This window comes from Perca flavescens, chromosome 7, assembly GCF_004354835.1.
Source record: "Perca flavescens isolate YP-PL-M2 chromosome 7, PFLA_1.0, whole genome shotgun sequence".
Taxonomy (NCBI): Eukaryota; Metazoa; Chordata; class Actinopteri; order Perciformes; family Percidae; genus Perca; species Perca flavescens.
Genome location: NC_041337.1, coordinates 34191376 through 34216949, shown reverse-complemented (window position 1 = coordinate 34216949; position 25574 = coordinate 34191376). Strand labels below are relative to the sequence as shown.

The following is a 25574-nucleotide window of genomic DNA, read 5'->3' as shown; positions in this document are numbered from 1 at the left end:
TCTTCACAGCTTTGCCACATCAGCCCCTCCTGCTACCTGCACAGCTGTTAGTCATTCTGCTAATTATCCCACACCATATGAGCTCACATTCCCCATGCTGTTTCTGCCTCAGTAGACTGTTGGACTCAGCAGTACTGCTAACTGTCTTTTTGTGGCTGCCTGAGACATAAAATTAGTGGAGGTAGCATCTGTAGCGTCAGCCATTGGTCAGTGGACTGCATCGTTTTTTTTTGCAACCGGAAGTGACACGTTTTTGACGAGAGGGTTGATCTGGTGAGGATGAGTTGGCCAAATCAGTGTTGTTTATGGTTGCGATGGCTCTGCGCTAAGCTAAAACGCTAAAGAGGTAAATTTGCTGATTTTCAACCCTTCTGAAGCGAGTCATCCAGCGGAGATTTACCGGGGATTGTTAACCCTCTTGTTAACCGATGTTTTGACAAAACTCCTACTCAAAAAGCCATATTACAAAATTTCTGTTCTGACATTTATTTTCCAAAACAATTTGCACAACACATAAACATCAACGTTTCAGCTTTAGCACCAAAAACATGTGGCGTCACTATACGGAAATCTGAGTTTATTCTGAATCTTTCTGAAATTTATGCTATCTTTGATATGAAACACACAAGGATCAGTTACGTGCAAATACCTTTAAAAAGGTAAACTTAAGAACATATGTGAAAATGCCCTTTGACCTCGGAGGGTTAAACATGGACCTCTGGTACTGCAGCCATTCATCTGCATGTACGGCAGAACAGGAAATCAGCAAACTTTCCCCTTAAGTTACCAGCTAATGCTAGCGGTAGCTAGCTAGCTTGGTTGGCAGAACCCTGAACGAGACCTTTTTAGGTGACCAAAATGTTCCAGTTAACTTTGGTGAAGTGAAAACACACAGTAAGAGAGTCAAGATTAAGATGAAAACACAGACAAACAGCCCAAAACAAGTTGAGGTCTATTTTAATGTCCACAGTGTTAGCATGGTTAGCATCGCTAAGCCTCTGTCCTGATTGACAGCTCCTAAAGCATCCCCTGCTTTATCATCTGTTGTAAAATAAATGGGACAATAATTTACAAAATAAACCTCATGCTGTGTTCGGATATTCCATTTTGATGTGATGTCATAAATAAGACCTAATGTTGACATGGCACACTGATTAAAAAGACTTTATATCAAAAGGTTGCCGACCCATGTCATACGAAGAAGCTTTAATTGAAATCAAATCCTGCTGTTGCCTCTGAACAGCTCGCTCCGTCCCTGAAAAAGCACACCAGGCCACCAAAATGCAAATGTTATTTTAGGCCTCTGGCTAGTGACCGTTGGAGTACTTCAGACCTGTGCACACTTGTCCTTGCTCTGGCTTATCATTCACTTCAAAGAACAGATGGCTTCAGTGGCTATAGGGACCACGCCTGTAAGTACACAACACAGGATGGGATTTATCACAAACACACACGTTTATGACATAATTCAAGTCAATGTATTTATAGAGCACATTTAAAACCAACCTAGGCTGAACAAAGTGCTGTACAAAGTAATATTATGTTATAAAAGCAAAGGAAGACAATAAAAATATAGACACAATGAACATCACACAAACAACAAACTTCTATACAAATGTCCCCAAACTAAATCATAAGCCAAAGAATAAAAATGCGTTTTAAGACGAGACTTAAAGATCTCGGCAGCAGAGGAGGACCTAATATAAATGGGAAGTTTGTTCCGGAGTCTCGGGACCACAACGGAGAAGGCACGATCACCCTTTGTTTTCTTTTTGTTTTCATAGGACACTTGGCAGTTGATCTTTTTTTTTTTCATTTCCTCTCTGCTTTTCTACACTTTTGTCTAAGGGCACGAGTCAGAGGTTATTCAGAATTAAATAAATGAATAAATAAAAAATAAATAAATGTGGCGTTAGGAAATAAAAAGTCCACGGAAATAAATAAATGTGGATTTATGAAATAAAAGTACCATGAAATAATTAAATATGTATTTATTGCCTCATTTATTTATTTCATGATGTATTTCAAAGGCATATTTATGTATTTATTCATTTATTTAATTCTGAATAAAACGGCATTCCATAGCAGTTGACAGGTTCAGTGCTTGGATAGCGATCTGGCAAGCAAGGTTTCGGTAATGGATTAGAAAGTGATGCATTAAAAACCACAGGTTTATGGTAGGATAGACCAGCAACATCCAGCTAAATATTTAAAACTCTGTTACAGACTGAGTCAGATTGAATGAGTCCACAAGTTGTAGAAACTAAAAAACTTTGAAACTAAAGGCTTTGATGGATATTAAAATCACCAAGGATTAAAATCTTATCCGAGTTGGGCACAATCAAGGATAGAAACTCCGAAAATTCACTGATAAAGTCCTTATTGTACTTGGGGGCGGGTCTATACACCAGTGCACAAATAACTGCAGCGTTTCTTTAGCTTATCTCTTATCTCTCTCTCTATCTCTAATGAATGAAGTTGTGTTCTCTGCTATATAACCACCTCTGTTATACCTTCCGAAGGCAGAAATGTAACGTTTAACTAAACTCTTAATTGTGGAGTTTTGAAGCTCGTGAAAGTCCCATTTTCCATTCATTTCTCACGAAGTATGAAATCCTACGAAATTAGGCAACCGCTGGCTGGTCACGTGACACCGGCTACAGAGCTCCGTGAAATGTTTTTCGTATCAGCAACCGTTGCTTCGTTGGAATTGTACTGGCAAGTTTTGATTATTGGGGGGCTGGAATGGTGCGTTCTTTGTGTCTTGTAATCGCGACTAGTAGCTCGAGTGTGACGTCACATCCGTGTCGAAAAACGAATAACCGCGGGTAGGCTACTGCTCTGCTTTCTGCTCCAGACTCGGCCATTGTTGTCATATAGCAACCGAGCGTCTCTAGCCAATTTCAGCTGCACAAGCTACAAAATAATCTAATCAATAAGACTGTAGAGACATGTCTATAGGTATTTAACACTATGTTTAACCTAATAAGACTGTAGAGACATGTCTATAGGTAGCAGTATACAGCACTATGTTTAACTCCTAATAAGACTGTAGAGACATGTCTATAGGTAGCAGTATACAGCACTATGTTTAACTCCTAATAAGACTGTAGAGACATGTCTATAGGTAGCAGTATACAGCACTATGTTTAACTCCTAATAAGACTGTAGAGACATGTCTATAGGTAGCAGTATACAGCACTATGTTTAACTCCTAATAAGACTGTAGAGACATGTCTATAGGTAGCAGTATACAGCACTATGTTTAACTCCTAATAAGACTGTAGAGACATGTCTATAGGTAGCAGTATACAGCACTATGTTTAACTCCTAATAAGACTGTAGAGACATGTCTATAGGTAGCAGTATACAGCACTATGTTTAACTCCTAATAAGACTGTAGAGACATGTCTATAGGTAGCAGTATACAGCACTATGTTTAACTCCTAATAAGACTGTAGAGACATGCCTATAGGTAGCAGTATACAGTGCTATGTGTACGACTTCTTCATTTGGTTACAACAACGACAAATTACATCTATGCTTACCGCAGCGGCGCAGGGTTTGAATCCAGCCTGCAGCCCTTTGCTGCATCTCTTCCCCGCCATCTCTCTCCCCACTTTCCTGTCTGCAACTGTCCTAGCCATTAAAGGCCAATATGCCCCGAAAATGATCTTAAAAAAATAAAGACTGTTCTTGAGTCCCGCATCTCGTGTCCGAGTCGGGTTTGAAGTCTTTTGAGAATGAGTCCTGCATCAAGTCTGAAGTCACTGTGTGTTCGACTTAAAGGTCTTCCTTATGAGGTCGTAAGGAGCAAGGGTACCTCCCCTTTCTCTGCTTTGCCCGCCCAGAGAATTTGGCCCACCCATGAGAGAGAGAGAGAGAGACATCATGGCTTTCAAACGAGCAAAGTGGCAGTTGGTCAAGGCCACACCCCCACCCTCAACCTTGCCCCCCCCTCTCTCCTCCTCAACAGCTACAGACACAGAAATGGCACATCCTGAGGAAAGCTCATTGTGGGACTGGCTCTAGTGGCTGTAATTCTGCACCAAGGCTGAATTTTGGGAAAGAGACTTCAGATACAGTATTAGGGGACCACTAAGGTCTATATAAAAGAGACTTCAGATACAGTATTAGGGGACCACTAAGGTCTATATAAAAGAGTCTTCAGATACAGTATTAGGGGACCACTAAGGTCTATATAAAAGAGTCTTCAGATACAGTATTAGGGGACCACTAAGGTCTATATAAAAGAGACTTCAGATACAGTATTAGGGGACCACTAAGGTCTATATAAAAGAGTCTTCAGATACAGTATTAGGGGACCACTAAGGTCTATATAAAAGAGACTTCAGATACAGTATTAGGGGACCACTAAAGCCTATATAAAAGAGACTTCAGATACAGTATTATGGGACCACTAAGGTCTATATAAAAGAGACTTCAGATACAGTATTATGGGACCACTAAGGTCTATATAAAAGAGACTTCAGATACAGTATTATGGGACCACTAAGGTATATATACAAGCATCCAAAAAGTAGCATGTCAAAGGACCTTTAAGTGCGACTCAAGTCCATGTCTCAAACTCCAGTCCCTATCTCTGGTGGAAACATAAACACCCTGATAACAATTATTAAGTACTCTGTTTTTGTTTTGCTTAGTGATGGTATAGTAAAGGTAAAGATAAAGATAAGGTAAACAGTGGTGGAAGAAGTATTCAGATAGACAGTCAGTAGATTTGTTGTGCAGCAAGAGAATGACATCCATCATGACACATATTTACGAAAAAAATACCCCAAAAAACTGACACAAGGACTCATAATCTAATCCAACTACTCAAGATTCCACAAATTAGGACATAGGAGAGCGAGAGAGAAAATTGGCCAGTTTTGATTATTGGGGGGCTGTAACCCCCCCTGTAAATTACCGCAACAGCCCAGGGTTCGAATCCAGCCTGCGGCCCTTTGCTGCATCTCTCTCCCCACTTTCCTGTCTGCAACTGTCCTAGCCATTGAAGGCCAAAATGCCCCATGTACTGTTCTAAGGCTTAGTCCTTACCGCAGCGGCCTGGGTTCGATCCCAACCTGCGGCCCTTTGCTGCAAGTTGCGCACTAATAAAGCTTTAAGTGTGTCACTAAAATCTGGCTGCAGCACTTTTGTACTAATGTTGAACTGGAAAGCTTTGCGAGTTGAGACAGAGGTGGGCAGGAAGTCACAATTGCAGATAATAAGTTACCAATATATAGTGGGGTGGGAAGTTTCATGTCTTTATACATGATTACCCACAAAATGCAAAGACACACGCACGCACGCGCACAGACACACACCTTCCCCCGACACTCGTAATGCGGTCCCAACCACAGGAAGTAAAAGTTAGGTTTTTATGATAAAAAAGTTTCTATTCCTCCTGTCATGTGATATTTCCAGAAATGTCAGCGTCTCAGATGTTAACCGTCTTTAAATTTCAATCTTTAACGTATTGTTCTGATTTTCAAATTGCAGCCGACTAGTTCAGAGAATCGCGCCTTGGTTTATGATACCTGTCAGACGCTGATATCAATGAATTGTGCCAAAAGTGAGCATTAAAAAAAATATATATACAAAAGACAAGTTAATCACAGTTGAGCATGTCTAAACAAGTGAAGCAGCCTTGAACTCAAAACACAAAGAGCATGGTTTATTCAAGGAGCACGCTTACCACCTGTGCTTGCTGTGAAGTCTTGTCCATTTGTCTTGGCTGGAGCAGATGAATGAAATCTTTTTATTCACCGAATCCAGTTCCTCTAACGTTACGACTTGTTAAATGCTATGTCATAACTTTATTCCTCCGTCAATAAGTACCGGCTTGAAATGTCATCTTCCACAGCGTATGTAGGCAGTGTAAACAACTGTTACTAGCGACGATGAAGCAGCAAGCGGATGAGGAAGTGCACTTGCTGAAACATGCGGTTGGTTGACGGACTTCAGTCTCAGGCTGGGATTTCCTCATTCAATGTTAGACCAAAGGTGACACAATTGGGTGTGTATGTGTGTGCGTGGCAGTGTGCAGTGAAACCTGTTTGTCAGCTTTTAGTTTATGTACTTGGAGTTGAATAGCGATTAAAGGGTATATTTTGTTTTTCAAGCTGGACCCCATTTTCCCATGCATTGGTGTCTAAGTGACTTATTTGAACAAATGTTTTTTTTTTCCAATGTAACCCTATAGAGCTTCAATGTAACCCTATAGAGCAAATGTTCACTGTCAATTTATGTCCACTAAAAGTTCTGTTTTTGCCACTGACAGGCTCAGATTATTATTCTAAGTGTCTGACAACATTATGGAAAAGATCTCTACTAAGATTATTTTGGGGGGCTTTTTCCCTTTATTAGATAGTGACAGTGGATAGACAGGAAAGGGGGAGAGAGATGGGAGAATACACACAGCAAAGGGCAGCAGGTCGGATTTGAACCCACGCCCGTTGCAAAGGACTCGAGAGATAGACCTTATTGTTAAAGAGTAAGATCCTTTTTGTTTAACCAGAAACAGCCCTAAAAATCTAAAAACTTTAAGGTGCATCACCCTGTACATAATTGGTTAGTAGAGGACCTGCAGTTCAGAACTGGAGCTGCTGGTTTAATAACGCACACATGACAAACATCATTATCAGCACTACTACTAAACTTAAAGGTCCAATATGTAATACTGACAGCTAGTGTTTAAAATAGTTACTGCAGTCCAAAATATAAAATACTGGAGAGAGTCGTCCCCCCCGCCCCCTCCTCAACAGTGTTGCTAGAAGCTAGTCTCACATAGCCAGACACAAAACTTCACAGCGCAGCGGAGCAGCTAATGTTAGATGCTGGCTATATTGACAGTCATAAAGATAAGATATGAAGCCTTTATTGTCTCCTATAGGAGAAATTCATCTTGGTCACTCGAGAGAAACAAAATGGCGACACATAAACACCAAGGGGGTAAGCCTCTCTCCACAACCTGTACCTCTTAGGGCGCCATTTTGATGCAAACAAGCACTCACCCGCCATTAGCATTCCATTGACTCCCATTTATTTTGACGTCACTTTGACATTGAATAACTTTACATCTGAAGCGTTTCAAGACTCTATTTGTCCATTGTTTATTTCTAAAGAAACACGACAATGTATAAAAGGCTCCATTACCTTGTATCTCACATTATGGCTCCATTTCAGACGTTTTTTTAAATTAGGCTAACGATTGTGTCATAACCAAGTGACTTCTGTCGCATAGTAGAGGAATTACCGTATAGTACAGGAGAAGCTCGCAGGCAGTTTGGACTTACATGAGCTGATTAAGTTTAATTACTAATGTTAACTAGCATTTTAGTTAGCAATAATTAGCCTGTTCCCAAGGAGAGGCTGGGGTCGAATTGAAAGTTAAGCAAAAGGTTTAATGAAACTGCATGAAAACGACAAGACAAAACACAATCAAACATAAAACATAAAACACTGCAGCTGACAGCGGACTGATCTCATGCTTCTCCTTGCGGAGTTACAGAAGAACAGTCATGTGACATGACAAACAATACGCTGTAAACAGCGGACTTCAACGTGCTTCCCCTGTCGGGGTCACAGATTGAAGTGCCGAAATCACCTCAGTTTCCGAATTATATTCCTGTGGAATTGTGGGTCTCTGATTAAAGACACACCTCTGATTTCAGGTTTACTCCAGGTCACAGACAAAGGTTGTTTCACATGGTAGTGCCGATTCTGTTCAAGTTTGCAGAGTTTGCATTTCCTTTTTTCTAATGACGTCTGGCCCTGCAGGGAGTGGCTCCCCAAAACCAGAAACAATAGTTACCTTTCCTGTGGGGACAATGAGTCTTCTTCATATGCTAAATGTCAGACATGACCTGATCAATTCTTTAGAAGCTAGGTTTTGGGTGAGACACTCAAATGCTGATTAGTGTAGTTACTTGATTAAATTTAGCTGCAGGCCCCATTAAACATTGTTTTCAAAACATAAGCCTGGTTTTAACTTTTTAACTTCAACAGTTGCTAGCTAACCAATTAGCATTAGCAGGTTTGTTTATCAGTACCATAGCAACACTAACTTCCGCTGGAACTGTCGGATAGGAACCGTCCGAAGCCTGTCACATTGCTGTCAGAAAATATTGTCATGTTACTTGAATATCTGATGACATATTGTGGTTATTTTTGGATTAAATACAGTAAATCTATTATATATTCCACCTTTAAATAAAAAAAATAATACTACCTGTCATCTAGTATCAGGACCTGTACATGTAAACAGGGGCGGATCTACCGGGGTGGCATAAGGTGGCAAATGCCACCCTAAAAGAAAGCCTCGCCACCCCTGCTGCCACCCCAGTTGCCAGCAACGAATTAAAAGTAATGGCCAATTTGACCATTTACAAGCGCGAATCTCCAATGTCCGTTTGCTTCCCCTCTCACACATCTGCCACTCATCACCTGTGTCTCACCTTAATGACTTTCCTGTGATAATTCCCCTTACTTCTATCATACTTTTATCTCCTATTAAGTGAGATCACACTGTATGGTCACTTATTCCTAATATGAACTGTTTCACATGAAACCTCAAATGCAGGACACTGATTGCATGAGATTTGTCTGTATGAGTTTGCAAATGGCAGCCTGTGCCCTTTTGTAGTGTGTACATACTATTTCTCATCACACTGTGATCAAATTCAGTAGGCCTATATATATGCAATATGTTGCCACCCCTCAAAAATTCCTGCCCCCATCTTGCCACCCCATAAATATGTTTCTAGATCCGCCCCTGTGTACATGTAAGCATGGACGCCTGGTACTGTCTGAATGGGGGGGGCAAATATCGCGACTTGGAACCGGAAAGCAGGAAAGACCGGTCAGGGGGGGTGCAGCAACCTCTCACTGAAGGAGTGTCCATGAGTTGTTCCTAAAAAGAAAAAGCTTGATTTCATACGGATTTATGGCTTCTACAGGAGCAGAAACCTTCGTTTCACAATCTCACTGCTCGTGTTCAGTCTACCTCGGATTTTTTTTATTTAGACATTATGGCTAATAATCTAAATCATTATGATGAAAAGTAATGGGGATTTCTTTTACTTCCGGAGCTATGCAACCAACCACCCGGAACTACATTGCTGTAACAGACCGGAAGGTGGATGTAACGGACGCGATACAGAAACGGAAGCCCCTGAAGGAAAATGTCGAGTGAAAAATGTTAAACGGGGGTTTATTTAGTCGACGGTTGACCCCCCGCGTTGTTATAGACAACCTCTCCGTTTAGCTACTTTAAGGACGGAACTTAACACGCACGTTGTGACGTGAATTATTCTGTTTCGAGACTCATTTAAAGCTGCTTTTGGATGGGAACATTACAAGCCAGGTCCAAGTGGTTTCATGATGTTTCCCGCTACGAAAAACATGGATTCTATTCACAGGTAACTATGGTTACAGTCAACGTTGTTACTTTGGTTTGAGAAGCGGGGGGGGGGGGCGTCCCCCCCCAACAAAAGTACGATTTGAACCCCATTTTTTTGCATTTACATTGACGCAGACAACGTTTAGACCAGTACTGATGAGTAGACCGGTGTTGTGTCAAAACGTGATTGACGTATGCGCGAGCGTCTCGTGACCTAGATTATAAACAATCCATCCTTTGCCACCTGCCAAAAGGGGATCCCAGCTGCTACCTTGTCACTGAAAGGTTGTTTTTGCCAAAAAAATTACTTGCTTTCATTAATAAGGGTTATATCTGACAGACAATAACCCATTCATTACTTTTACCAGTTAAAATACCTTTTTGGGGGCAATACAACCCATAAAATGCACTTTTCCACTTGCCAAAAAGTGATCCCAGCCCCTACCTTGTCACTGAGCGGTTGTTTTTGCCTCAAAAATACTTGCTTTTATTAATAATGGTTATATCTGACAGACTATAACCCATTCATTACTTTTACCAGTTAAAATACCTTTTTTGGGGGGCAATACAACTCATGAAATGCACTTTTGCACTTGCCAAAAAGTGATCACAGCCCCTACCTTGTCACTGAAAGGTTGTTTTTGCCAAAAAAAAAATTACAATACAACCCATGAAATGCACTTTCATCTTGCTTATAACATTGGTGGTTATATTATTATTAGTGTACTTTATTTCTTAATAAATACATCTTAAGATGTTCACTCCTTCCTCTCATTATCAACAACTTTAGTTACTTTTCAGATGACAGTTTTTTTATCCTCTTCCCCGTTGAATGTTTGTGATAAACTGAAGGAAGAAGTGTTGAGAAAATTGTCCTCCATCTTAAGGTAAATAAAGTCTTTAAAAAGCCTGATGTGAGTCGAGTGCAGATTGGAGTTGTGCCTGCTCAGATTTAAACGGTTTCCGGCATAAAGCCAAGGGATCCGGATCCGGCTGCATTGTGAAATCCATAAAATAATAAACTTTTCTCATTACAAACAATAGCAGAAGATGGAAATCATTTCTAAAACGTTGTAGCTATCTATGATTGTTTGATTGCTAACGTTAGCTTAAAATGCCATTCAAGTGACAGCCTTTGTTTTGTTTGATTGCTAACTTGTAGCCACCAGTGAACAAACTTCGGTATGTATAGAGTGCGGATCGGGCCGCATTTTTCTGTCCGAGCCCGGCCCGTGTCCGACAGGCATTAAGATATTTACAGTATCTCACAAAAGTGAGTACACCCCTCACCTTTTAGTAAATATTTCATTATATCTTTTAATGGGACAACACTGAAGAAATTACACTTTGCTACAATGTAAAGTATTAAGTGTCCAGCTTGTATAACAGTGTAAATGTGTCCCCTCAAAATAACTCAACACACAGCCATTAATGTCTAAACCGCTGGCAACAAAAGGGAGTACACCCCTATGTTAAATTCCCATAGAGGCAGGCAGATTTTTATTTTTAAAGGTCAGTTATTTCATGGATCCAGGATACTATGCATCCTGATTAAGTTCCCTTGGCCCCCCCACATCATCACATACACTTCACCATACCCCCCCATCATCACATACCCTTCACCATACCCCCACATCATCACATACCCTTCACCATACCTAGAGATTGGCATGGGGTACTTTCCATAAAATCATCTCTCCATGCAAATCAAACCAGCTATTAGGCTAACCATGAAATAAAACCATGCCAATCTCTAGGTATGGTGAATGGTATGTGATGATGTGGGGGGGCTATTTTAATTCCAAAACTCACGTCGGGAAGTGACAGCCTTGTCCATCGTCAACGAAGCTGAAAACGGCTGTTGTTTCTGACGCCATGAAACGTTTTAAAACTTTTTAGAGATACGGGTTTCTCACAGGACAGCTACACAGCTACAAACGTATGATGATTTTATACACCGTGATGCATTGCTATAGATTAACTCCCCAAAAGTATATAAAGGAGTTAATTTAAGCAGAACCATAAACATCTACAGCAGTAGTAGTTTAATACTTCAGTAAGGTTTTTACTTGTATTACATTTACTTATATTTTCAGTGGATTATTTTCACAGTGTGGTATATAGATGAGATTTAGATTAGATTTATTTTTATTCATTTATAATTCTTTGTGTACTTACATACATTTAGAAAATGAAAAAAATGTATTCCATTAGCCACTTGCAGTGCAAAGGAAAACAATCATACAGATGTACACAAGAATACGGAGACTAAAACAGGGGTCTTCAATGTTTCTTTAAGCCAAGGACCCCTTAACTGAGAGTGAGACGGAGCAGGGACCCCCTTCTAGGGATGTTAACCGATGACCGTTTGACCGGTGGTTGACCGTTTCAACGTTAACCGGTCAAAATTATTGTTAGTCGGTTAAAAAAAAAAAGAAAAGATCTCTAAATTAGGCAATTATAGATATTGGAATAAACGCTACTACAGTTAGCCATTAAGGCTGGAATACCCGACCCGAGCCCGACGGGTCCCAACGGTAGGCCTACCCGACGGGCCGGGCCGGGTTCGGACGGAATGATGGCCGGGTTCGGGCCGGGCTCGGACGGTCATATCAGCGCGGTAGCCTAAGGCATTGGACATTTAAAATTTTAAACAGCTTATTATGTAATGGGCCTGTTTCACTTGATGCAAATGTTTGTTTTTGTGATTAAAATAAATTTAAAATATTAAAACAGAAACACGTGCATACCAGGCAGACTGCATGCTGCAGCGCATTGAGCGCTCAGAGCGCAACGATGGAAAATGTTAAGAAGTTGGCCTCAGGAGATTTTAAAACCTAGGAAAAGTCTACTGTGTGAAAGTATTTCCACATAGTTGTCTAGGCATATGTTAATTTTATTTAAAAAACTTGACGTGAGTGGAAGGGCGGTGCCGTGTGTGTGTGTGTGTGTGTGTGTGTGTGTGTGTGTGTGTGTGTGTGTGTGTGAGAGAGATGCGACAGAGTTGAGAAATTGCAGGCGCGGCTCAAAATGGCTGTTTTTTCAAATAGCGTAGCATATTTTAAACTAAACGGTTAACCGGTTTCAACCGGTTAATGAGGCTCGGTGACCGGTCAAGAAAATTTTTAGTTTTCGCCATCCCTACCCCCTACTACATATATTGTAGAAAGTGAAGTTGCATATTAAGCTGGGCCTACAATAATGTGTAGGGCAGCCTAAAGCCTTTACACATACCTTTTTTAGTGCATAGAATTCTTAAGCTATTTAAATAATTGTTTATTATGTTATGTTATTTATGTTTTAGGGCCCTATGTTGCTTCCGTACGCAGTGCAAAGCCCAATGCGAGTGTCTTTGCTAGTTTAAAGGTCCCATGGCATGAAAACTTCACTTTATGAGGTTTTTTTAACATTAATATGAGTTCCTCCAGCCTGCCTATGGTCCCCCAGTGGCTAGAAGATACTTCAGATACAGTATTAGGGGACCACTAAGGCCTATATCCAAAAAGCAGCATGTCATAGGACCTTTTAGGCCGACGCAGTTGTCAATTTCCTGTCCAGCGCCCACGTCGCTTAACCCTTGTGTTGACCTTCTGGGTCCAAATTGGAAATGAACATGTTTAGTTTTTTTTACACTTTTGACGTTTTTGTCTCTTATTTTGCTGATTTTTAAAAAAACGATTTCCTGCACGTCTTCCCCCCCTCTCTCTCTCCCCTTTCTCACCTAGCTGTCCTGTCAAATAAAGGTGAAAAGGCCCCAAAAAATAATCTTAAAAGAAAATAGTTTACGGCATATCCTCTGTATCTTTTTAATGGATATTTCTGTTAATCCAGAAAATCAAAATAAACACATGTGACAATTCGTTACAGAAAAGTCCTTCATGTTAACACAGTATATTAGCCCGGATATCTACTTACTTTTCTAACAGTGTAAAATTTAAATATGTGTTTACCTTTCAGTCTTTACTGTTCTTGACTGACATGTTTCTGTGTTGTTTTTCCCCGTCAGTGGGACCGGTGTCTTCTACCAGGCCATACCTGCTGTCGGAGCCGACGGAAAGAACATCATGAAACTGATTCCTGTACAAATGGTCAACGGGCAGTTTTTCCAGTCTCCAATAAGCAAGACGGATTTGACACAACAGAAAGCTGTCGGCCTGAACATCGCCTCAGCACCTGTTCAGACGGTACAAAAGGCAGCGTTGAGTCCTTCTGCCACTCAGCAAGATGTCAGGAAGCAGGTTTCCATCATTAATGTCTTCCCTAATCAAGTGGGTTTGGATCGCGGTAGTTCACTAAACAAGCATCCACTGCAGCAACAGAGGGTGAATTTAATAGCCATACCTCAGATGGAAACACCTGCAGCAAACAGTGCGAAGTCAGGAAGACTTCCAGGTCCGCTCCCAGTCACCGTGAAAGCTCCAGCCATCCCCAGAGGACGGTACCTTCAGATTACCCCTAATGCAACAGTCCCAACAGTCCCAAGAGTACCAGCAGTCCCTACAGTCCCTGCAGTCCAAACAGTCCCAACAGTCCCAAGAGTACCAGCAGTCCCTACAGTCCCTGCAGTCCAAACAGTCCCAACAGTCCCGAGATCCCCAGCAGTCCCAACAGTCCCAGCATCTGAACTACCTCCTCGTGTCAAGAGACCGATTTTTCCTTTGCCAGCCAACTCCTCTCCGAGTTCAGGCTCAGCCGGTGTGGCCTACACGTCACCAGCTGTCACAACTGTCAGTGTTTCTGCACTCGACACGCTCAAGTTTCTCTGCAACATGTCAAATGCTACTTCATGTGGATCGCCATCAAAAGGACCAAAACCACATTTAAAATTAATTCCAAAGGTTTCACAAAGGCCCGACAGCCCCATTAAGTGGGTAATCGAAGAAGAGGACAGCTTCGCGGCTCCGACTCTTGATCCTGCTAATTTTTCCGTCAGTTCAGAGATTCTTCGAGCCTTCGCAGAGAGCGAAAGTGCTCCCAAGCACTGCAACGCTTTTACAAATCCGGTCTCCGGGTCGAGTCTGGGCAAAAGTGGACAAGGACAGGAAAGCACCTCGGTCAACTCCAACAGGAAGGTGGTTTTGGCGGCCAAAAACGGTAGCGTACCATATAAAATGGGAAAAAGCGACTCACCCACAGCGGCGGGAAAAAGTTATGAATACAACAAAACCACCGTGCCTTCATCCCAACAATCACTTGAGTCAGTTTCACCTCCGAAAAGGCAGGGCATCAGAATAATCATCCCAAAAGGGTCGCACGAAGTGATTGATCTCTGTGACGACGACGCTCACATTGATTCGTCCCCACCAGCGGCATCCGTTCACATGTCGGCGGCCGCTCGTCCGGATGAAGACAATGTAATATTTGTGTCGTATATCCCCCCCAAGACTGACTCGGAGTCCACGCAAGATTTGAGACTAAAAACACAAATGGCACCTGGGAGGGAAACGGACAAGACGGGTACAAGCAGCTCGAACAATGTGACCGAACAGAAGAGCCCGGATGGTACAACTGGCACTCTTGCAAGAAGAAAACCTGTCCACAGCATGTCCGTCAACGCAGCTAAAAACGTTACGCGTGTTTGCGGTTCAGCAGCGACGAACATGCAGAATAACGAGGGTCCGAACTTTAGCAGTCGGCGGAGCACCGCCACCCAACAGTCGAAGGGCGTGGGAGTTGACGTAGAAAGACAAAGTCCAGCAGATCGCGTAAATATTGCCTCAGCTGCTGTTCAGATGGTGAACAAGGCAGCGTTGAGTCCTTCTGCCACTCAGCAAGTTGTCCGGAAACAGGTTTCCCTCATGAATGTCTTCCCTAATCAAGGGTGTTTGGATCTTCCACTGCAGCAACAGAACGTGAATGTAATAGCCGTCGTTCCTCAGATGGAAACACCTGCAGCAAAGAGTGCGAAGTCAGGAAGACTTCCAGGTCCGCTCCCAGTCACCGTGAAAGCTCCAGTCATCCCCAGAGGGCAGTACCTTCAGATTACCCCTAATGCAACAGTCCCAACAGTTCCAGCAGTCCAGAGAGTCCAAACTGTCTCAACAGTCCCGACAGTCCAAACAGTCCCAGTAGTCTTGACGGTACCGAGAGTCCCAGCAGTCCCGACAGTCCCAGCAGTCCCAGCATCTGAACTACCTCATGTCAAGAGACCGCTTCTTCCTTCGCCAGCCGACTCCTCGCCGAGTTCAGGCTCAGCCGGTGTGGCCTACACGTCACCAGCTGTCACAACTGTCAGTCCACAAAAAGTTTCTGCTCTCGACCCGCCCAAGTTTCTCTGCGATATGTCCAATGCTACTTCATGTGGATCGCCATCAAAAGGACCAAAACCACATTTAAAATTAATTCCAAAGGCTTCACAAAGGCCCAACAGCCCCATTAAGTGGGTAGTTGAAGAAGAGGACAGCTTCGCGGCTCCGGCTCTTGCTCCTGCCAATTCTTCCGTCAGTTCAGAGATTCTTCGAGTTGTTGCAGAGAGAGAAAGTGCTGCCAAGCACTGCGACGCCCTTACAAACCCGGTCTCCGGGACCGAACAGAAGAGCCTGGATGGAACAACGGACGCTGGACGGAGTGTGTCCGTCAACGCAGTGAAAAACTTTACGCGTGTTTGTGGTTCAGCAGCGACGAACATGCAGAATAATGAGGGTCCGAACTTTAGCAGTCAGCAGAGCACCGCCACCCAGCAGTCGGAGAGCATGCAAGTTGATGTAGAAACAAAGAGTCCAGCAAATCCCAGCAACTCCGACAGCAGCAAAATAGAGATGGACACCCACAAAATGAAGGTGAGGGCACTTCTATTGTGTATATACTCCACATTAACTACGTTAAAGGTCCCATGGCAGGAAAAATTCACTTTAAGAGGTTTTTTAACATTAATATGTGTTCCCCCACCCTACCTATGGTCCCCCAGTGGCTAGAAATGGTGATAGGTGTAAACCGAGCCCTGGGTATCCTGCTCTGCCTTAGAGAAAATGAAAGATGGGCTGATCTGGAATCTTCTCCTTATGAGGTCATAAGGAGCAAGGTTACCTCCCCTTTCTCTGCTTTGCCCGCCCAGAGAATGTGGCCCACCCATGAGAGAGAGACATCATGGCTTTCAAACGAGCAAAGTGGCAGTTGGTCAAGGCCACACCCCCACTCTTCACCTTGCCCCTATACAGGTCTATATAAAAGAGACTCAGATACAGTGTTAGGGGACCACTAAGGTCTATATAAAAGAGACTCAGATACAGTGTTAGGGGACCACTAAGGTCTATATAAAAGAGACTTCAGATACAGTATTAGGGGACCACTAAGGTCTATATAAAAGAGACTTCAGATACAGTATTAGGGGACCACTAAGGTCTATATAAAAGCATCCAAAGAGCACCATGTCATGGGACCTATAACATGCACATTATTATTTCAATTTTTGCTCTTATTCAGAAAAAGACAATATTCTGACTACATTTAAGCTGTTTACTAGCCTGGATACCAGCCGAACTTAGCTCCGCCCACAACATTCGAGGTCGGGAAGTTCGGTCTGGACTCGCTCCATTGAGAAGCAATTATTGCCCGAACAGGATCTGTTCAGACCAGTCAGATTGTCGGACAGATGATCAACAGTAACAGAATCAACCACGTCACCAAAGAACGCTTGGGTTGAATTTGTTTACAACAGGTGGCATGCCACGTGTAGCTAGATTCATTATGTCTATGTGTAGATTCCACCATCGCGTCTGTTATAGAAGATATCGACAGTGCATTCATTTTAAAATCCTCAACCGGCCTGTCTCAAACCAGCTAATGGTGTGGCTTAGGGCTGGGCGATATGGACCAAAAGTCATATCCCGATATATTTTGGCTGAATATCGATATACGATATATATCCCGATATTTTTTTCCGCAAAGTGAGAGCAAATGTTCAGTCAAAGCCAAAATCAAATATGACATGTCACAAGTAGTTTCATAGAGACAGTTGCAAAATCAAATAAATAATAAACCGGTTTCTTCACCTGGTTCATGATTAAATGCTCAGCTGTTCAAATAACAATAAAATGTAAACCTAAATACTGTATAACAGGAGTACCTTTTTTGAAATCAAAGCTCCATATTTGTGATTCGTTCCAAAGGTCAATTAAGCTTTTGATATTAATATAATCTACTTTGTTCAAAATGTAATGCCTCATGCCTGTAAGCCTAGGTTTATAGTCCCATTCTTCCACTTGATACTGCTTCCACTTAAGTAAACTAAAAGATGAACTATCGACTACAAAACAAAGAAACTAATTAATGTGTTAATACAAAGAATATTTATTATGATCGGTTCACAGATCTGAGTCCAAACGGAAACTTCACCCTTCTGAACTAAGAGTTTCTGCTTCAAGGTGAAGTTTAAAACAGACTGAAATGTCCAGGCTCATTCCTCCACTATTTATTTCTGTATGTATTTATGCGTTACATGTCATTTTAACGGGCACTGAGCTCCAGATCCTGCAGCTGCAGACGGTCTCTGCTGCCCCGCTGTAGCTTCTCTCCGTCCGCCTGCCGCCGCAAACTTAGTGGAACTTTCCGCCGATATCGACATACAGGTCGTCCTGGACTACGTGTAAGATCCTACCGATCACCACTCTGTCTTTGGCTGGTCCGATCTGGATCAGCGGGGACCCGCGCAGCAGCGAGGCAAAGCTGTGTTTTTACCGGGGAAGAGACGCTGCGGCCGCCACGGAGCTCTCCGCCTCCCGCTGCCGCCGGAGCTCAGGTTGCTGGTCGAGGCGGCATACATAATCATAAAACACATTGTCACCTGTTAAATGTTATTCATTGCTGTTTGTTCTTTTCATTTCCTCTATCGAACATAATTAAGCAGTACAAAAGTCCGGCATCTTTAGCGTTGATCTGAATGCTTCGCACCCCTGTTCCAAGATGGCGGCGGTTTTGACGTATGTTTAGAACCTCAAGGCGACATCTGTGTATATATCTATGGGAGCAAGGATCACATTTGAACTATATCGATATATGCGATATGGTCTAATTCCATATCTCATTTAAAAATATATCGATATATTTTTAATATCGATATATCGCCCAGCCCTAGTGTGGCTGCGACTCAGCTGTTCAAGTGGCAGAGGCTGGTTTTAGAGGCTTCACCTGTTTCAACGGCCAATATAGAAGTCAGCCGGTAAAGTCAGATATATAAACTATATGAATAAAATGATCATTAATCCATTTTATTTCTGCGTTACAAACAGCTTTACAAAATGGCAGAGTTTTAGACGGAGCAAAGCCTTAGTTGCGTTATATGGTGGAAAGAGATAGAGAGGGAGCGCCCAGCGACGCTAGAACAAAGCCGTGAATCAGAGAAATAAAACGCGTTTTCGCCGATTCATCTCTAGAAATGCGACTGTAGCGAGCATGTCACTATCACTAACGTTATCCACATTCATATTTACACGCAACAAATGATATATCCAGCTTCAAAAAAGTCTAAAAGTCGGAAGTCAGAACAAATGCATTGTGCAAAGAGTGGTTGCTATGGAGACGATACACAGTGTTGAGTTCTGTTGCTCTGATTGGTTGTAGGTTGTAGGTCTATCCAATGAATGCAGAGGAATTTTCTTACCTGGTTCGGTTGGAACACGCCCCATAATCACAGCCCAATGGAGCGGTTTCAGACTCAAATTCTGACTAGAATCTGAGTAGGACCACGTCAGGCTAGCTGTTTACATGGCTAATGAAAGTAAATATTCCACTTATATTCCCGTTTACATGCAGCCATGCAAAAATAGGATTTTTTCAAAGTTTTCTGGCGGACTTGTTTGACTGTGTGAACACAGCCAGCCTCCCTCTTTCATTCCTTCAACCACCTTCTTTTATGCATATCCAAAAACCTGTTGATATCCAAGTCTTCAAATCATTTGTTTAAGTAGTTGAATATGAGTGAATATCCTTTAGACAAAAAAAATAACAAAAAACTGTGAAATGTATCTGGGAGAACTTGCCTGCAATTCATAAATTTAAACATCAACATGCATGTCTGGAAAAACATTTCCCATATCTGTAGACAGCAATAAATATTTCCTTAATAAAAGGAAGATATTTTCTGAATCTCGTCTGTTAGAACATGAAATCGTGAAACAAACAAACAAATAAAATCAACAGAAGTATCCCAACATAAGGTTTAAAGGACAATTCCAGTGCAAAATGAACCTAGGGGTTAATAACAGATGTGTACTGAGTAGGGCTGTAACGGTACGCAAAAATCACGGTTCGGTAGGTACCTCTGTTTTAAAGTCACGGTTCAGTTCATTCTCGGTACAGTAAGGGAAAGAAATGCAAACATTAAACTGCAGGTTGTTTATTACTATAAACTTGTTTTTTTAACAACTTGTTTACACTTTTTTAAACACTTTTTAATAAAATATAATAAATAAAATATATATAAAATAAAAAAGAATAAGAAATAAAATACTTGGACAACAGCAGTTTTAGCCTGTTCATAAAGGGCGGGTATGACTTTTTGGCTTAAATGTGGACGAGAAGGAATTTCATACCTGGGCTCAGTCACCTTCATCATGTACTTAAAACCAGTGTTCTCAACAACCGAGTATGGTCGTAGATCAGCTGCTATAAAAACACCAATGGCTTTCGTTATTGCGTTGGCCCGATCGGAATTACCAGCAAAGGTCTGTTTAAATGCCAACGGGAGCTGCGTTTGAATTACGGTCGTTTTTTTCCTTGTAGTAGTGATGTTCACACTCGCGTGATGCCTTTTCAAGTGCGTTAACAAGTTTGAAGTGTTGCCAGAAACATACCCAATCATTACTGAATGTCGGCACACTGTCCCAAATAGGCAATTGGAAATCTTTTTTTTTTTTGCCTAGTTGAATGTGAGTGAATATTAAGGCTGCACGATATGAAGAAAATAACCGATATGCGATAACGTTGTTGAATATCGCAATAACGATATTACCTGCGATAAATGAACATGATTTAAAGTGTACTCAGTTCTGCATTTCTGCTGCTTTCAGTATTCTGCTAAAATACAACAAATTGCTTGTTGAATTTAAAACAAATGAAAGGAAATCATTTCTAACATTCTTTTATTAAACACATTGCACATTTAATTGAATATAAAAGGCTCCACCAAAAAAGGTGACAGTTACATTTTAATGTGCAATTTTCTTTCAAGTAACACAAAAAACCTCTGTATTCTAGCCTTTCGCGATGTGTTTATTGCGCCAGTTGATATCGTGATGATGATAAAAAACAATATATTGTGCAGCCCTAGTGAATATCTGAAGAAAAAATAAGAACGAATTCTGAAATGTCTCTGGGAGAACTTGCCTGCAATTCATAAATTGAATGTCTGAAAAACATTTACCTTATCTATAGACAGCAATAAATATTTCCTGAATAGAGGTGCAGGTGGATCTCGTCTGTTAGAATATAAAATCATTCTCAAAAACCTCTTCTAACACTCTCCACAACACATGTAACGTTATCTGCGTCTGAGCTCCAATTATTCAATACTGCGATGGTATTCTCTTCCTCTACTTTGCAGAATATGCAGGTCATTAACTGCATATGGACTAAAAAAAACAAAAACTGATAGACTTTGGGGTCAGAGGTGCAACTGATGATTTTGAGTGGTGGAACGAGGGAGAGAATACCGTCGCAGTATTGAATAATTGGAGCCCAGACACAATTTTGTAATTCTCTAAACTTCTGATCCTCTGAATAAAAACAGAAAATTGGAAAAACAGCTTAAAGATCCAATTTTCTAATTTGTCAAGGCGGGAAAAATTGGATATTTGAACTCGGTTTTTCCAAATGTCCGTTTGTGTTTAGAAAATTGAACTGATAAGCGTTAGAGTCTTTCTAATTACATAATTTAACAGTCTTATACTGCAACAGTTTAACAATAAACTGAGACTTTTTTGACCTGCGAAATTATCTATTAAACTCATGAACATCATATGTGTAATCCATGGCTCAATTCAAACAGGATCAAAAAATAATTTGTCTTTCCCCATTGACTCCCATTCATATTTTTTTCGAAAGATATGGACCGGAAGTAGAAGGGCGTGACTTTGGCTCTCTATTAAACTGGACCTACAGTAACGTGTAGGGCGGCCTCAAGCATTTACAAATACTTTTTATATAGTGCATACAATACTAAGCTTTTACATTTTTTTTTGGCATATTCATATATGTATGCATCATTTAATGTTAAAATGTGGCACAGTATCTATGGATGGCTACCTAATGTCAACCTTAGCTGTAGGCCAGTAAGTAACACTTTATTAATATAGCACTTTTAAAAACACGCAGTTACAAAGTGCTTCACACACACATGCACAATACATAAGAAATAAATGAAATAAACAAAGTAGAACTTTTCAACAACAAAAAACACCCTACGTCAAGCGCTTTTTTGACAGCCGACCAATGACAAACGCAGTAGCCAGACCTGTCGTTTCCATAACAACAACAACAAATGTAGTCGGAGCACAGCGAGTTATACGGTATGACCGGTTGCTCCCTGTACAGGGAAATCACTTTGTTTTATGTAACGTTAGCACTTCTCTCTGTCTCTCTCTCGCTCTGTTCTTTCTCTCTCTCTCTCTCTCTGTTTTTTCTCTAGCTCGATTCCACCACTTTGTGTTATCTAACGTTAGCACCTCATTCTCTCTCTCTCTCTCTGTTCTTTCTCTAGCTCGCTCCACCACTTTGTTATCTAACGTTAGCACCTCTCTCTCTCTCTCTGTGTTCTTTCTCTAGCTCGCTCCACCACTTTGTTTTATCTGTTAGCATCTCTCTCTCTTTCTCTCTCTCTCTCTGTGTTCTTTCTCTAGCTCGCTCCACCACTTTGTTTTATCTACCGTTAGCACCTCTCTCTCTCTGTGTTCTTTCTCTAGCTTGCTCCACCACTTTGTTTTATCTAATGTTAGCATATCTCTCTCTCTCCCTCTCTCTCTCTCTGTGTTCTTTCTCTAGCTCGCTCCACCACTTTGTTTTATCTAACGTTAGCACCTCTCTCTCTCTGTGTTCTTTCTCTAGCTCGCTCCACCACTTTGTTTTATCTAATGTTAGCATATCCCTCTCTCTCTCTCTCTCTCTGTGTTCTTTCTCTAGCTCGCTCCACCACTTTGTTTTATCTAATGTTAGCATATCCCTCTCTCTCTCTCTCTCTCTCTGTGTTCTTTCTCTAGCTCGCTCCACCACTTTGTTTTATCTAATGTTAGCATATCTCTCTCTCTCTCTCTCTCTCTCTCTCTCTCTCTGTGTTCTTTCTCTAGCTCGCTCCACCACTTTGTTTTATTTAACGTTAGCACCGCTCCACATAGCGCGCTCTAGGATACTGTAGCTTTTGTTATAGCAACAAAAGATGCTCTCGGCTGCTTTTTGGATTGAAAACGGTGCCATCTTTTATTTTTTTTATTTTTTTTATTTTTTTGTACTATAAAAGCGCTCTAGTCATGGCCTGGGTTAGCTCAGTTGGTAGAGAGGGTGCCCATATATAGTGGTTTACTCCATGACGCAGCGGCTGCAGGTTCAACTCCAACCTGCGGCCCTTTGCTGCAAGTCATTCCCCTTCTCTCTCCCTTTCATGTCTTCATCTGTCCTGTGGAATTAAAGACCTAAAATGCCCCCAAAAAATTATCTAGTCAACTTTTTCTTATCAAAAAAGACGCCAAGTGTGACAGCCTAAAACAGACCTAACAGCTGTATGCCAGTAAGCCCATAATCAATGTTGTGTACATTAAAACATTTTTCTTTACTACTAATATGTTGGAGTCATGTTAAAGTGCCCATATTATGGAAAAATCACTTTTTCTGGGATTTGGGGTGGTTCTTTTGTGTCTCTGGTGCTTCCACACACATACAAACTTTGAAAAACATCCATCCATGCTGTTTTGAGTGAGATACGGTTTCTGAATGTGTCCTGCCTTCAGTGTCCTGGTGAGCTGGTCAAAATCGGCTCGGACTGTGACATCACAGTCCGAAATGAGCTGGCTAACCACAACCATTAGCTCGTAGCGTTAGCATGCTAACGCTAGCATGCTACGTCGTTCTCACACACAAGTTCACCATAATCTACAAAAGAACTACTTACACGTGCGCCCTCATTTAGAAATCTCCCAGCTAATCCTGCCTTGGAACTGACCAGAGTTGGAGAAACAGCCTTTCTTTTACTGTCTATGGAGCTAGCTAGCTGACATGCTCTACATCTGAGCTACTGAGCATGTGCGAGTGCAATCAAAGATAGTACAGAAGAAGAAGATGAAAAGAGGTCTCACTCTGTAGCTAAAACAGAGACCATGTGAAAAGAGGATCTGCAGCAGTGAGAGAGAGAGCTGTGCAGTACAACAAAAATATGGTGTTTTTTTGAAAATTAAACCATGTAAACCTATTCTGGTACAACCTTAAAATACAGTTATGAACCTGAAAATGAGCATAATATGGGCACTTTAATGTATATTTTCAGACATATTTTATATTTCCATTTATTTATTTATTTTAAACCATGGAACAATAATTTGGCGGCACCCCCCTTCAGCTACTCTGAGGACTCCCCTAGGGGCCCCGAACCCCCTATTGAAGATCTCTGATTTCAAGAGTGTTTTGTTTTCTACTTGCAGAGCTCTTTGAATCCCGCGACCAGTTGGACGTCTTCGCCGGCACCAGAATCCCGTCGCCTGGCCGACAGTCTACTGAGACAGATATTTGGGATAACGGCCAATGTGAAAGTTTGCCTGCAGAGGATTGACGGTGCCTCAGTCGGGTCTCGTCCCGCAGGGTCTAGAGGGGAAGAACTTTCTTTAAAGGACCTTAACCGCCCACAAGGAAGCGACAGCTGCAGCGGCGCGAAAGCAGAAGGCTCTGCCGCTCCGAGCGCTCACGCAGACGTCGAACCTCTCAGGTGTTCGCACTTCCAGCCGAACGCGAAACCTCTCTCTGTGTCGAAGGGCAAACGCCACGCGGGTGACGCTCCACTCAAGGGAACGTCGTCGTGCGATGCCGAAACGGAGCCGGCCTTTGGCTACGTGGAACCCATAGAGGAGGATTTCCTCAGCACGGACGAAAACGACATCCCAAACGCGCAGGACGCAGCCGGCCGGCCGGCGACTCAGACGTGTGCGGATCTGAACGCAAACACGAGGAGAATGGGAAGAACCAGGAAGCGCACAACGTGTCCGTGCTGCGTCCCCGGCGCCCAAGACCCAAAGTCCGAGGAGCCAGAGGACTGGGCGTGGGCCGCCGAGCAGACGAGTAAAAAAGGGAGGAGAACGAAGGCTGTGAGGAAAGCTGTGAGAACATCTGGAAGGACCTACTGTCTGAGTGCCAGGAACAAGCGCGGCAGTAAGACTCCCGAGGGTCCAGCCGGCGAGAGTTTCTCCGCAGCATCCGTGGACTCTGACGAAGTGAAACGACAGGAACGGATCAGAAGACTCAAAGAGCTTCTGAAAGAGCAAGAAGCAGCTTTAGAAGTGATGAGAAACGGAAGAGCTGAGACGAGCAGTCCAATATTTTAAACTCTTAATATTCTTACAAAGTTAATGGATTTATTTTTAGCATATGATGTAACATAACTCTCCCCTTTCATGGCTAAGCTGTCCTCTCAAATAAATGCCAAAAGATTATCTTAAAAAAAAAAAAAAAAAAAAAATCTTCTGCTACATTTCCCCCTCTCATTCCCCCCTGCTCTGGCGTTTCCCCCTGCTCTGGCGTTTCCCCCTCTCTTTCCCCCTGCTCTGGCGTTTCCCCCTCTCTTTCCCCCTGCTCTGGCGTTTCCCCCTCTCATTCCCCCCTGCTCTGGCGTTTCCCCCTCTCATTCCCCCTGCTCTGGCGTTTCCCCCTCTGGTTCCCCCTGCTCTGGCGTTTCCCCCTCTCATTCCCCCTGCTCTGGCGTTTCCCCCTCTCATTCCCCCCCCTGCTCTGGCGTTTCCCCCTCTCATTCCCCCTGCTCTGGCGTTTCCCCCTCTCATTCCCCCCTGCTCTGGTGTTTCCAAGCCTCTAAACCGGAGACATTTGGAAACTCTTCTGACCCTTGGCAACACTGACGCCAGATTTTGCCGTCTGATTGGGTGTTATCGGTCACGACGTCTCGGTCTCTGAGACTAAGCTACTAATGTTACCTTGGCAACTACCAGCAGTGGGCGGAGTCTCCACGTTGCCTCCTGTTTAT

General features: G+C 42.4%; 2 protein-coding genes across 5 annotated transcripts in view; one reads left to right on the top strand and one right to left on the bottom strand.

The window, feature by feature from the left end:
* dennd2da (DENN/MADD domain containing 2Da) overlaps positions 1–5931 on the bottom strand; it is a 49992-nt gene extending 44061 nt beyond the window's left edge. For all 3 annotated transcript variants that reach the window (XM_028582704.1, XM_028582705.1, XM_028582706.1), the window contains exon 1: positions 5702–5931. In XM_028582704.1, coding sequence (XP_028438505.1) covers positions 5702–5731 — 30 coding nt within the window. In that variant the 5' untranslated portion in view covers positions 5732–5931. The remainder of the gene's footprint in view (positions 1–5701) is intronic.
* lrif1 (ligand dependent nuclear receptor interacting factor 1) lies at positions 125–25097 on the top strand. 2 transcript variants are annotated; one of them, XM_028582703.1, is made up of 3 exons: positions 125–273; positions 13413–16185; positions 24028–25097. In XM_028582703.1, the coding sequence occupies exons 2-3, from the start codon at positions 13471–13473 to the stop codon at positions 24919–24921; spliced, it is 3609 nt and encodes a 1202-aa protein (XP_028438504.1). In that variant the 5' UTR covers positions 125–273; positions 13413–13470; the 3' UTR covers positions 24922–25097. The 2 variants fall into 2 exon arrangements, with proteins under 2 accessions (XP_028438504.1, XP_028438503.1); XM_028582702.1 differs by lacking the exon at positions 125–273 and adding an exon at positions 8931–9425.
* Positions 25098–25574: the final 477 nt, after the last annotated feature.